The sequence below is a fragment of the Salvelinus alpinus genome, chromosome 17, assembly GCF_045679555.1.
Source record: "Salvelinus alpinus chromosome 17, SLU_Salpinus.1, whole genome shotgun sequence".
NCBI lineage: Eukaryota > Metazoa > Chordata > Actinopteri > Salmoniformes > Salmonidae > Salvelinus > Salvelinus alpinus.
The window spans coordinates 34,977,858-34,991,913 of NC_092102.1; the positions used below are offsets into that span (position 1 = coordinate 34,977,858).

Consider the following 14,056-nt stretch of genomic DNA (forward strand, 5'->3'; position numbering starts at 1 on the left):
TCAATGTGTGGGGGTACAGGTTAGTCGAGGTAATTTGTATATGTAGGTAGGGGAAAAGTGACAATGGATAGATAATAAACAGCGAGTAGCAGCAGTGTAAAAACAAATGAGGAGCGGGGGTTCAATGCAAATAGTCCAGGTGGCCATTTGATTAATTGTTCAGCAGTCTTATGGATTGGGGATAGAAGCTGTTAAAGAGGCTTTTTTTACCTAGACTTGGCCCTCTGATACCGCTTACCGTGCGGTAGCAAGAGAACAGTCTATGACTAGGGTGGCGGGAGTCTTTGGCAATTTTTTGGGCCTTCCTCTGACACCACCGAGTATATAAGTCCTGGATGGCAGGAAGCTTGGCCCCAGTGATGTACTGAGCTGTATGCACTACCCTCTGTTGTGCCTTACGGTCAGATGCCGAGCAGTTTCCATACCAGGTGGTGATGCAACCAGTCAGGATGCTCTCGATGCGGCAGCTGTAGAACTTTTTGAGGATCTGAGGACCCATGCCAAATCTTTAAAGTCTCTTGAGGGGGAAAAGGGATTGTCGTGCCCTCTTCACAACTTTCTTGGCACGTTTGGACCACGGTAGTTTGTTGGTGATGTGGACACCAAGGAACTTGAAACTCTCGACCTACTCCACTATAGCCCCATCAATGTGAATGGAGGCATGTTCGGCCCTCCTTTTCCTGTAGTCCAAGATCATCTCCTTTGTCTTGCTCACGTTGAGGGAGAGGTTGTTGTCCACTACACTGCCAGGTCTCTGACCTCCTCCCTATAGGCTGTCTCATAATTTTCGGTGATCAGGCCTACCAAAGTTGTGTCGTCAGCAAACTTAATGATAGTGTTGGAGTTGTGCTTGTCCACGCAGTCGTGGGTGAACAGAGAGTACAGGAGAGGACTAAGCACGCACCCATGAGTGGCCCCCGTGTTGAGGATCAGCGTGGCAGATGTGTTGTTGCCTACCCTTACCACCTGGGGGTGACCTGTCAGGAAGTCCAGGATCCAGTAGCAGAGGGAAGTGTTTAGTCCCAGGGTCCTTAGCTTAGTGATGAGCTTTGTGGGCACTATGGTGTTGAACGCTGAGCTGTAGTCAATGAATAGCACTCTCACATAGGTGTTCCTTTTGTCCAGGTGGGAAAGGGCAGTGTGGAATGCGATTGAGATTGTGTCATCTGTAGATCTGTTGGGGCGGTATGCAAATTGGAGTGGATCTAGGGTTTCCGGGATGATGGTGTTGATGTGAGCCATGACCAGCCTTTCAAAGCACTTCATGGCTACCGACGTGAGTGCTACGGGCCAGTAGTCATTTAGGCAGGTTACCTTTGTTTTTTGGGCACAGGGACTTTGGTGGTCTGCCGACACATGTAGGTATTACAGACTCGGTCAGGGAGAGGTTGAAAATGTCAATGAAGACACTTGCCAGTTGGTCTGCGCATGCTCTGAGTACACGTCCTGGTAATCCGCCTGGCCCCGCAGCCTTGTGAATGTTGACCTGTTTAAAGATCTTGCTCCCATAGGCTATGGCGAGTGTGATCACACAGTTGTCCAGAACAGCTGATGCTTTCATGCATGCTTCTTTCCTCGAAGCGAGCATAAAAGGCATTTAGCCCATTTGGTAGACTCACGTCACTGGGCAGCTCGCGTCTGGGTTTCCCTTTGTAGTACATAGTCCTGCCACATCCAATAGTTTTTGTATTGACACTTTGCCTGTTTGATGGTTCGTCTGAGGGCATAGCGGGATTTATTATAAGTGTCCGGATTGGTGTCCCGCTCCTTGAAAACGGCAGCTCTAACCTTTAGCTCGGTGCGGATGTTGCCTGTAATCCACGGTTTATGGTTGGGATATGTACGTACGGTCACTGTGGGACGACGTCATTGATGCACTTATTGATGAAGTCGGTGACTGAGGTGGTGTACTCCTCAATGCCTCATTCGATGAATCCCGGAACATATTCCAGTCTGTGCTAGCAAAACAGTCCTGTAGCGTAGCATCCGTGCCATCTGACCACTTCCATAGTGAGCGAGTCACTGATACTTCTTGCTTTAGTTTTTGCTTGTAAGCAGGAATCAGGAGGACAGAATTATGGTCAGAGTTTCCAAATGGAGGGCAAGGGAGAGCTTTGTATGCGTCTCTGTGTGTGGAGTAAAGGTGGTCTAGAGTTTTTTTCCCTCTTGTTGCATATGTGATATGCGGGTAGAAATGAGGTAAAACAAATTTACGTTTGCCTGCATTAAAGTCCCTGGCCACTAGGAGCACCGCTTCTGGATGAGCATTTTCTTGTTTGCTTATGGCTTTATACAGCTCATTGAGTGCAGTCTTAGTGCCAGCGTCGGTTTGTGGTGGTAAATTTATGGCTACGAAAAATATAGATGAAAACTCTCTTGGTAGATAGCGTGGTCTACAGCATATCATGAGGTACCTCTACAGTACCTCAGGCGGGCAATACCTCGAGACTATCTTAATATTAGACATTGCGCACCAGCTGTTATTGACAAACAGACACACACACCCACTCCACGTCTTACCGGACGTAGATGTTCTGTCCTACCGATGCACGGAAAACCCAGCCAACTGTATATTATCTGTGTCGTCATTCATCCACAACTCGGTGAAGCATAAGATATTACAGTTTTTATTGTCCCGTTGGTAGGATAGTCTTGAACGGAGCTCATCCAGTTTATTCCCCAGTGATTGCACGTTGGCTAATAGAATGGATGGTAGAGGCGGGTTACCCACTCGCCAATGAATTCTCACAAGGCACCCTGCATTTCCTTATTTTCTTCATGCGAGTGACGGGGCTTTGGGCCTTGTGTGTGTGTGTGTTCCTTGTAACTGGGTTTAACTTAGGAAGGTTTGGTAAGTGTTAGTAGATAACACTATGAGATGGTGGAACAAATCTAAAAGAAACCCTGGATGACTCCTAGATTTGAAACACTCACGCAGTCTTGGGGTGTATCGCTCCTGTCCTCTCGCAATCATAGATGAGGAAGGTCCCAGAAACCACAGACGTGCCATTCACCTTAATCGCCACAGGAACCATCAGGTGATCTGTCACAACAACATATAACATGGAGACATATCTCGGCATATCTCAGGATCAGGGGTGATGTCACTGGATGAAATCCAACTAGTGTTCTACCAGTACATGTAGCCCTTACCTCTGCCAGGGGGGATGTGGGGGTACCTCTCCCGGGGCAGGAGGGGGCAGGTCTGAATCTGGGCGGAGCCATAGTCCAGGTGCACAGTGGCTACAGTGGCAACGCCCAATCCGTAGTCACACTCTACCCGGGAACCAACCAGATCAGGGACACTGCCGTTTATCAGAATCCCCACATCCTGTTGGAGAGAAGGAAGGGTGAGGGGGATGAAGGGAAGGAGAGAGGGGAAGAGAGAGAGAAAACATTGTCTCCAAATGACAGATGGCACAATAAACTTGCATCCAAATATACTGTTACGTGAGAAGAGACATGAGAGACATAACACTGAGGAACAACACAGTGTCATATAGCAGCACTGCATTGCCCATAAATCTCACTGATCTATTTCAATATGTGTGAGAAAAACAGAGGGGGAAGAGGTGGAAGAGGGGGAGAAGAGGTGGAAGAGGGGGAGAAGAGGTAGAATAGAGGGAAGAGGGGGAGAAGGGGGGGGGAAGAGGGGGAAGAGAGGGGGAGAAAGGGAAAGAGATGGAGAGGAAGATGACATAGCTATAGATACAGTAGTTGGAGACCACTGACATTATGGTAACATGCGACACTGAACTGCACTCTATTGTCTTTGGAATTGATCTCTTCCTGGCTGTGGCCCTTACTTCCTCTTTCCTGCCTGCTGTTTCCTGTTTGGGGAGACGGCAGGGGGCCCAGCTCTTGTGGCCCTGAATGATGACTGTGAATTGGACAGCTGCTGGACCTATCACAGCCTACCTGACTTACATACCCAACACAGTCCTGTGTCTGAGCCTGATAATGTAACTAGTGTACGTACAACTGAGAAGGATGATAACTTCACAACTCAATACTATAATAATAATGATTTTACGCTACTGCTACTCTCTGTTCATCATATATGCATAGTTACTTTAATTAACCATACCTACATGTACATACTACCTCAATAAACCTGACTAACCGGTGTCTGTATATAGCCTTGCTACTGTTATTTTCAAATGTCATTTTATTGTTGTTTTATTTCTTTACTTACCTACACACACACACACACACATATACCTTTTTTTCACACTATTGGTTAGAGCCTTTAAGTAAGCATTTCACTGTAAGGTCTATACCTGTTGTATTCGGCGCACGTGACAAATAAACTTTGATTTGACCTGAAACTTCACAATAGTTGCTCAAGTTTTCTGTTTGAACTGATAAACGTATTGATGTAGGACATAGGAAAACCAGTTATTATGTCATGTCTGGTACCTTGATGTCAGCCGAAAGGCTGATCTCTTGGGGGGTGAGGGTCATGGAGGGGCACTGCTGGGGACCCTCACCCATTCCGATCCAGGAGCGCACCATCAGCCCCCCGGAACACTCCCTCTGGATGGAACACCTGCACACAGGGCATATAGTGAGTACATGGGTACATGGGAGAGAGAGTACATTGGTTAAGAAGTATGAATTGAAGCCAACTTCCCTGATCATTTATGTTTATAATCTCCCTATGGGAAGACATAGATAGTGAGATATCGCATAGTGAAAGCCATTCATAGCCAGACTACTATCTAGCAGGACTTCTCAAATGAGCTCCTCTATGGACCTAATAACAATAAAGCTCCACATTGCAAACTTTGTTTACTCAGTTTTCCCACTTCATCTGCTCTCCAGTCAGTGTTCTGGTCTGTTGCACACAGAGTATCAAATTCTCATCATCTCATTGTGTCACATGACAGTTCTGGACTATCAGTCAGTTCAGCACACACAACACACCTACTCATGTTCCCATGACAACCTGCCCCTCCAGCACTCAGATCAGGGGCCAGTTGATCTAATTAAAAATCTACCGGGCCAAGTCTTTATTTATTCATATGTGTGTGTGTACCTCTGTGTCTATCTGTGCATACATATGTATGAGAGACAGACTGTGAGAAAGTGGGAGCGATCAGGCAAGGTAGGCTCATACTATGACTACTGTTTGACTAATAACGAGCACAGCTAGTACTCCTGCAGTGCAGAATAGAGCAGAGCAAGAACACAACAACCTTAAAGTATAGATAAAGTGGACTAGAGAAACCACAGACAATAAAACAGCAGTTTGAAGTGATAATCACCATGTAATGACTTTAGCGCTCAAACTTTCCTTTGACACTTTAACAAGTATGTTCTAAAATAGGTGTGCGCAAACAAGTGAGTGTGCGGATGTGTGGATGCATGTAAATGTGCCTGTTTGTGTGTATGTTTGCGTGTGTGTGTGTTTCGCTGCATGCGTGAGTGAATGTCCAGATTTCAGTCCTACTGTCGCTGAGGGACCAGGATGAGCCATGAGGTCAGCAGCTCTTCTAGGAATAGAATAGAATGTATCTGCAATCCCACATAAAACCCCTTACATACCCACAAACACAAAGAAGCACATTTAAATGTATACACACATCCGCTGGCTTGCTCACGCACACCTATTTTACACACACATATGTACAGTATGTACACTGACAAGCTATGATGCTGACCAGGAAAGTCAGACAGTAACTAAGTGACCAGTGAGTTGTTTCCCTCTGTCTAACCCAGTGAGGCATCAGAATGGACTTTTCTTACTTCCCTTCCTTAAGAGGAAACCTTCATGCCTGGGGCTGCTCAGGAAAAGTGTGGTATATATTACTGTTTGAAATTGATTCTAAAATCCATTCACAACTTATCTGTCAACTCTAACACACTCATATACTGATACATAAACAACTCCCTCTCTCAAACACACACACACACACACACACACACACACACACACACACACACACACACACACACACACACACACACACACACACACACACACACACACACACACACACACACACACACACACACACACACACACACACACACACTAGCACCTGTCAATAACTTTGCTAAAGCATGCAGGTTTTAAATGGTAACACACAGCTCCTTAAGAAAAACAGAGTTAACAAATGCAGCTAAAATATGAGTTGAGAGGAGAAGCTCATTCCTCACCAGATATGTCTGGGAGGTGATAAGGAAGATGCGTGCTGATGAGAAGAATGTTACACATCTTAAAACATAGATCTCTCTCACACCCACACACAGACAGATATACAGAGAGACCCACACACAGACAGATATACAGAGAGACCCGCACACAGACAGATATACAGAGAGACCCGCACACAGACAGATATACAGAGAGACCCACACACAGACAGATATACAGAGAGACCCACACACAGACAGATATACAGAGAGACCCACACACAGACAGATATACAGAGAGACCCACACACAGACAGATATACAGAGACCCATACACAGACAGATATACAGAGAGACCCACACACAGACAGATATACAGAGACCCATACACAGACAGATATACAGAGAGACCCACACACAGACAGATATACAGAGAGACCCACACACAGACAGATATACAGAGACCCACACACAGACAGATATACAGAGACCCATACACAGACAGGTATACAGAGAGACCCATACACAGACAGATATACAGAGACCCATACACAGACAGATATACAGAGAGACCCACACACAGACAGATATACAGAGATACCCATACACAGACAGATATAGAGAGAGACCCACACACAGACAGATATACAGAGAGACCCACACACAGACAGATATACAGAGAGACCCACACACAGACAGATATACAGAGAGACCCACACACAGACAGATATACAGAGACCCACACACAGACAGATATACAGAGAGACCCATACACAGACAGATATACAGAGAGACCCATACACAGACAGATATACAGAGAGACCCATACACAGACAGATATACAGAGAGACCCACACACAGACAGATATACAGAGATACCCATACACAGACAGATATACAGAGAGACCCACACACAGACAGATATACAGAGAGACCCACACACAGACAGATATACAGAGAGACCCATACACAGACAGATATACAGAGAGACCCATACACAGACAGATATACAGAGAGACCCATACACAGACAGATATACAGAGATACCCATACATAGACAGATATACAGAGAGACCCATACACAGACAGATATACAGAGAGACCCATACACAGACAGATATACAGAGAGACCCACACACAGACAGATATACAGAGAGACCCATACACAGACAGATTGACAGAGAGACCCACACACAGACAGATATACAGAGAGACCCACACACAGACAGATATACAGAGAGACCCACACACAGACAGATACAGAGAGATCCATACACAGACAGACAGATAAAGACATACACAGAGACAGACAGATACAGACACAATCACAGACAGACAGCTTCGAACACACTCACAGACAACACACCCTAAAAATCCGAGAAATATACTGTCAAATACACAGATACAGACCCACATGCATACACACATGCATACATACAGTACCAGTCAAAAGTTTGGGCACACCTACTCATTCAAGGGTTTTTCTTTATTTTTACTATTTTCTACATTGTAGAATAATAGTGAAGACATCAAAACTATGAAATAACACAAATGGAATCATGTAGGAAGCAAAAAAGTGTTAAACAAATCCAAATTTATTTTATATTTGAGATTCTTCAAAGTAGCCACCCTTTGCACACTCTTGGCATTCTCTCAACCAGCTTCATGAGGTAGTCACCTAGAATGCATTTCAATTAACAGGAGTGCCTTGTTAAAAGTTAATTTGTTGAATTTCTTTCCTTCTTAATACATTTGAGCTAATCAGTAGGGTAAGGGTGGTATACAGAAGATAGCCCTATTTGGTAAAAGACCAAGTCCATATTATGGCAAGAACAGCTCAAATAAGCAAAGAGAAACAACAGTTAATCATTACTTTAAGACATGAAGGTCAGTCAAACCAGAAAATTTCAAGAACTTTGTACGTTTCTTCAAGTGGGACCGCAGAGTAAAGGAAAAGCAGCCAACAAGTGCTCAGCATGTGTGGGATCTCCTTCAAGACTGTTGGAAAAGCATTCCAGGTGACTACCTCATGAAGCTGGGTGAGAAAATGCCAAGAGTGTGCAAATCTGTCAGCAATGCAAATGGTGGCTACTTTGAAGAATCTCAAAAATAAAATTTGTTTAACAGTTGTTTGGTTACTACATGATTCCATATGTGTTATTTCATAGTTTTGATGTCTTCACTATTATTCTACAATGTAGAAAATAGTAAAAATAAAGAAAACCCCTTGAATGAGTAGGTGTGTCCAAACTTTTGACTGGTACTGTACATTTAAACACACTCACAGAGACACACAGGACACAAAACACACACTCACAGAGACACACAGGGGACACACAGGGGATAAAAAACAACACTCACAGAGACACACAGGGGACAAAACACAACACTCACAGAGACACACAGGGGATAAAAAACAACACTCACAGAGACACACAGGGGACAAAACACAACACTCACAGAGACACACAGGGGATAAAAAGCAACACTCACAGAGACACACAGGGGACAAAACACAACACTCACAGAGACACACAGGGGGTAAAAAACAACACTCACAGAGACACACAAGAAACAAAACACAATACTCACAGAGACACACAGGAGACACAACACACACACTGACAGGCAGAATAACACATATGCCTTCTATAACACACACATACAGAGAGATACAAAGGCATAGAGACAGTCCTGACACACACACACACACACACACACACACACACACACACACACACACACACACACACACACACACACACACACACACACACACACACACACACACACACACACACACACACACACACACACACACACACACAGAGAGACGTGCAGATTCTCCAATGATGAGATAATCCTCCAGCACCCATTATGTTTGAGTGTGAGTGTCAGAAAGGTGACAGAGAGGACCCACCCACCCACAGACACCGACCCCTGATGCCCTGATAACAGCCCCCTTTGCTCGAGCCCTGGGCTCCAGGCCTTACCACCAGTAGCAGCCCAGGGTGACCTCCCAAACACACCACCATACACACGCTGATGACATCAGTGCCCCGGACTCACACACACACACGTCACACTGACATGCGCATAAATACACACTTGACATTTTCTTCTCAAAGGAGCCAGTGTGCGCTCTCCCTCCCACCACCATCATCACAATCAACACGTCTTTGTAGAGGTAGAGTGAGAGAGGCAGAGAGAGAGAGAGAGGGAGAGGGGGAGAGAGAGAGATAGAGAGCGCGAGAGAGGGAGGGAGGGAGAGTGAGCAAAGAGAGGAGAAGAGAACACAAAGAGAGAAGGATGACCAGATTAAAGAGAGACATGTGCATAAGAGTGTAGAAGAAAACAATAACTAACAGTTACCAAATAAAAAAGGAATGACAGACAGGGAGAAAGGGATAAATAGAAGATAAATAAAGAGAGGCAAGAGGGAGATGAGAGATGGACAGACAGTGTTAGTCTGTCTCTGTGCTGCTGTCTCTCTGCTCAGTCCTCAAATCTCTCCTCAGTCCTCAAACAGTCCTCTCTTTCTCTCTCTCTCTCATCCCCAGTCTCTCTCACTCATCCTCAGTCTCTCTCACTCTTTGTCTCATCCCGTCTTTCTCTATCTCTCTCTCTTTTGCTCTCTCATCCCCAGTTTCTCTCTCTCCCTCATCCCCTTTCTCTCGCTCTCTCCCTCATCCCAATTCTCTCGCTCTCTCCCTCATCCCAATTCTCTCGCTCTCTCCCTCATCCCCATTCTCTCGCTCTCTCCCTCATCCCCATTCTCTCCCTCCCTCCCTCTCTCCCTCTCTCTCTCTCCCTCCCTCAGTGCTCCCTGGCCATGTCAGCCCAGCACATAACTAACCCCCTTTCTCATCTGTTGATCTGCTTTTATCACCCAGCCATAACCAACATAGCCCTCGGGCAGAAAGAGAAAGAGAGAGAGAGAGAGAGAGAGAGAGAGAGAGAGAGAGAGAGAGAGAGAGAGAGAGAGAGAGAGAGAGAGAGAGAGAGAGAGAGAGACCCACATCACTGACAGAGGCACATTCATCATAGTATACTCTCACTCCTTTCACAGCAATTACCATAAAACTTTACACGGGTGGCCGTGGCTCTAACAAAGGTTAGCGTTTTTCACCATGAATCTTATTTTGGGGGTAGCTCTACAGAGTGGTCACTAGCTAGCACAGCCACAAAGTCATCAAATCATAATTTTAAACCTAACCCTAACCTTAAAACTAACCTTAAGCACACTGCTAACCCTAATGCCTAAACCTAACCTTAAATTAAGACAAAAAAGTTTTCACGAATTTTGACTTTGCAGCTGGCCCATCTAGCGGAAATCGCTCAGTTCTGCCTCCAGGGCAAGATTCATGACAATAAATGTAAATACCTGCTCTCTAGCGTGCACCAGCCACAGTGGGCGTCGCCGGCACCCAAACAGTCACTGCAGGATCTGTACTGGCCACATGCTGCTACCTTCACCCTCAGGAGCTATGGACAGAACCATACATACATACACTCAACAAACCATACATAAAACACTGGGCATACCAAACATTAAGAACACCTTCCTAATATTGAGTTGTACGGGGCATGGACTCTACAAGTTGTTGGCCCATGTGACTCCAATGCTTCCCACAGTTGTGTCAGTGTTGGCTGCATGTCCTTTGGGTGGTGGACCATTCTTGATACGCTCGGGAAACTGTTGAGCGTGAAAAACCCAGCAGCGTTGCAGTTCTTGCTGCAGCAACACTCCTTTGCTGCAGCCACTCCTCTGCTGCAGCCACTCTCCCACATGCAGTGTGCATGGTTGACTCATAACCTATGTCTGTTATTTCACATACTACACCCTTTGACAAGGTGGTAACACATCCTCCTAAAACGCCAGACAAAGCTATGCATACTTGCTCATCTATCATTTTTTGGTTTGTCAAACCTCCTGCTATCTCCTCTCTAAAGTGTTGTCTCACTAAAAAGATGGGAACTGATTTATCTGAGGTGAAGTGAATGGATCTGATACAACAGAACTGTAATAACTGTTAAATAATATACATTTTATATAAAAAATATGACCACACACTACGCACAACCAGGAAAATGCATAAAGAAACAAATGTCATACGTCCAGTGGCGATCCGTCATTCAAGGCAGGTGGGGCATGTTATTTGGCATTAATACAGTGGGGCAAAAAAGTATTTAGTCAGCCACCAATTGTGCAAGTTCTCCCACTTAAAAAGACGAGAGAGGCCTGTAATTTTCATCATAGGTACACTTCAACTATGACAGACAAAATGAGAAAAAAAATCACATTGTAGGATTTTTAATGAATTTATTTGCAAATTATGGTGGAAAATAAGTATTTGGTCACCTACAAACAAGCAAGATATCTGGCTCTCACAGACCTGTAACTTCTTCTTTAAGAGGCTCCTCTGTCCTCCACTCGTTACCTGTATTAATGGCACCTGTTTGAACTTGTTATCAGTATAAAAGACACCTGTCCACAACCTCAAACAGTCACACTCCAAACTCCACTATGGCCAAGACCAAAGAGCTGTCAAAGGACACCAGAAACAAAATTGTAGACCTGCACCAGGCTGGGAAGACTGAATCTGCAATAGGTAAGCAGCTTGGTTTGAAGAAATCAACTGTGGAAGCAATTATTAGGAAATGGAAGACATACAAGACCACTGATAATCTCCCTCGATCTGGGGCTCCACGCAAGATCTCACCCCGTGGGGTCAAAATGATCACAAGAACGGTGAGCAAAAATCCCAGAACCACACGGGGGGACCTAGTGAATGACCTGCAGAGAGCTGGGACCAAAGTAACAAAGCCTACCATCAGTAACACACTACGCCGCCAGGGACTCAAATCCTGCAGTGCCAGACGTGTCCCCCTGCTTAAGCCAGTACATGTCCAGGCCCGTCTGAAGTTTGCTAGAGAGCATTTGGATGATCCAGAAGAAGATTGGGAGAATGTCATATGGTCAGATGAAACCAAAATATAACTTTTTGGTAAAAACTCAACTCGTCGTGTTTGGAGGACAAAGAATGCTGAGTTGCATCCAAAGAACACCATACCTACTGTGAAGCATGGGGGTGGAAACATCATGCTTTGGGGCTGTTTTTCTGAAAAGGGACCAGGACGACTGATCCGTGTAAAGGAAAGAATGAATGGGGCCATGTATCGTGAGATTTTGAGTGAAAACCTCCTTCCATCAGCAAGGACATTGAGGATGAAACGTGGCTGGGTCTTTCAGCATGACAATGATCCCAAACACACCGCCCGGGCAACGAAGGAGTGGCTTCGTAAGAAGCATTTCAAGGTCCTGGAGTGGCCTAGCCAGTCTCCAGATCTCAACCCCATACAAAATCTTTGGAGGGAGTTGAAAGTCCGTGTTGCCCAGCAACAGCCCCAAAATATCACTGCTCTAGAGGAGATCTGCATGGAGGAATGGGCCAAAATACCAGCAACAGTGTGTGAAAACCTTGTGAAGACTTACAGAAAACGTTTGACCTCTGTCATTGCCAACAAAGGGTATATAACAAAGTATTGAGATAAACTTTTGTTATTGACCAAATACTTATCTTCCACCATAATTTGCAAATAAATTCATAAAAAATCCTACAATGTGATTTTCTGGATTTTTTTTTCTCATTTTGTCTGTCATAGTTGAAGTGTACCTATGATGAAAATTACAGGCCTCTCTCATCTTTTTAAGTGGGAGAACTTGCACAATTGGTGGCTGACTAAATACTTTTTTTGCCCCACTGTATGTGTCACATCTCAGTTTGCAAACAATGGTCTATTTTTTGCTTTATTGAGTAAGGCAGCTCCAAAATGCAGGTGTTTCAGCCTAGCTCAGTGCTTTCTGTGGTGGTGAGGCACCCATACAGAGCGTAGGAGTTGGTAATGTTGTTTAGTTGCTCCGTGATTGGCTCAGTGTTCCGTCACTCATGGGGACACTACGTCGCCGCAAAATCTACAGGGAGAGCTCATAAATTTAAGCCCCTTAGGTGCTGCCATAGTTACATTAGAAGTACCAATCCAAGAAGGCTCAAGGTCATTGGCCACAGATAAAATTATGTCAAATCACGAATTATCTATTGAGATTTGATTGGACTGATCATATCAACATCATACTTTCAAAATCGTAGCTAGCAAGCTAGACAAGCGGTCATCATCATGAATCAAGTCGACAATCTACTGGCAAATCCTTTTCAATCCTTGCCATATGAAAATAAATAATGAAGAGAAATTATAGATAAAAATATCGGTGCTCATCAGCCATTGGACATAAACATTACACAACAAGTTGGAAATCGCTAATTCAACAATGAGTGGTTTGGAAGGAATCAGTGGCTAACTGCAAGCATTGCAAAGCAATCACTAGCCTGCTATTCAGTGGAGTGGGTGTGTGGTCCAAGTCTGGGTTTAAGGGTCTCTTTTCCAAACTTAAAAGCATAAACATCCAACATTGGCACTGCTGTCAATCCATCATGACTTCTGCCGCGTTAAAAACAACTGGAAACTGATCTGGGAAATCTCAGACTTCGGTGAGTTCAAGACAACTAGGATCTCAGAAAAAAACTAGCTTGTTTTGAACAATCATCCAACTCGGAATTGCAAGTTGGAAACTCGGGCCTCTTTCTAGAGCTCTGACCTGAAGATCATGATTCGACCTTGTTTTTTTCCCGAGTTCCCAGTTGTCTTGAAAGCACCATAAATCCAAATAGTTATATTGACTATATCCGTCCTTGCTCGCTCATTAATGTCTTAATCGAAATTACAGATTGCCTCTTATCCGCTCGTCGTCCCCTTATGCCATAGTTTGTACATCTCAATTGTCGGTAGAAACCACATTTGTTTAAGCAAGTCAGCCATATCAGCTATGGGGTTTTTAAAGGCAGGAAATGAGGCTGAA

At 44.7% G+C, this 14,056-nt stretch overlaps 1 protein-coding gene across 1 annotated transcript in view; it reads right to left on the reverse strand.

The window, feature by feature from the left end:
- The window catches only part of LOC139542833 (plexin-D1-like), a 138,357-nt gene that overhangs the window by 117,081 nt on the left and 7,220 nt on the right, over positions 1-14,056 (reverse strand). Inside the window, exons 4-7 of the mRNA XM_071348710.1 lie at positions 10,523-10,623; positions 4,420-4,549; positions 3,154-3,331; positions 2,935-3,043 (exon numbers count right to left, since the gene is read on the reverse strand). Of these exons, the coding sequence (XP_071204811.1) occupies positions 2,935-3,043; positions 3,154-3,331; positions 4,420-4,549; positions 10,523-10,623 (518 nt within the window). The remainder of the gene's footprint in view (positions 1-2,934; positions 3,044-3,153; positions 3,332-4,419; positions 4,550-10,522; positions 10,624-14,056) is intronic.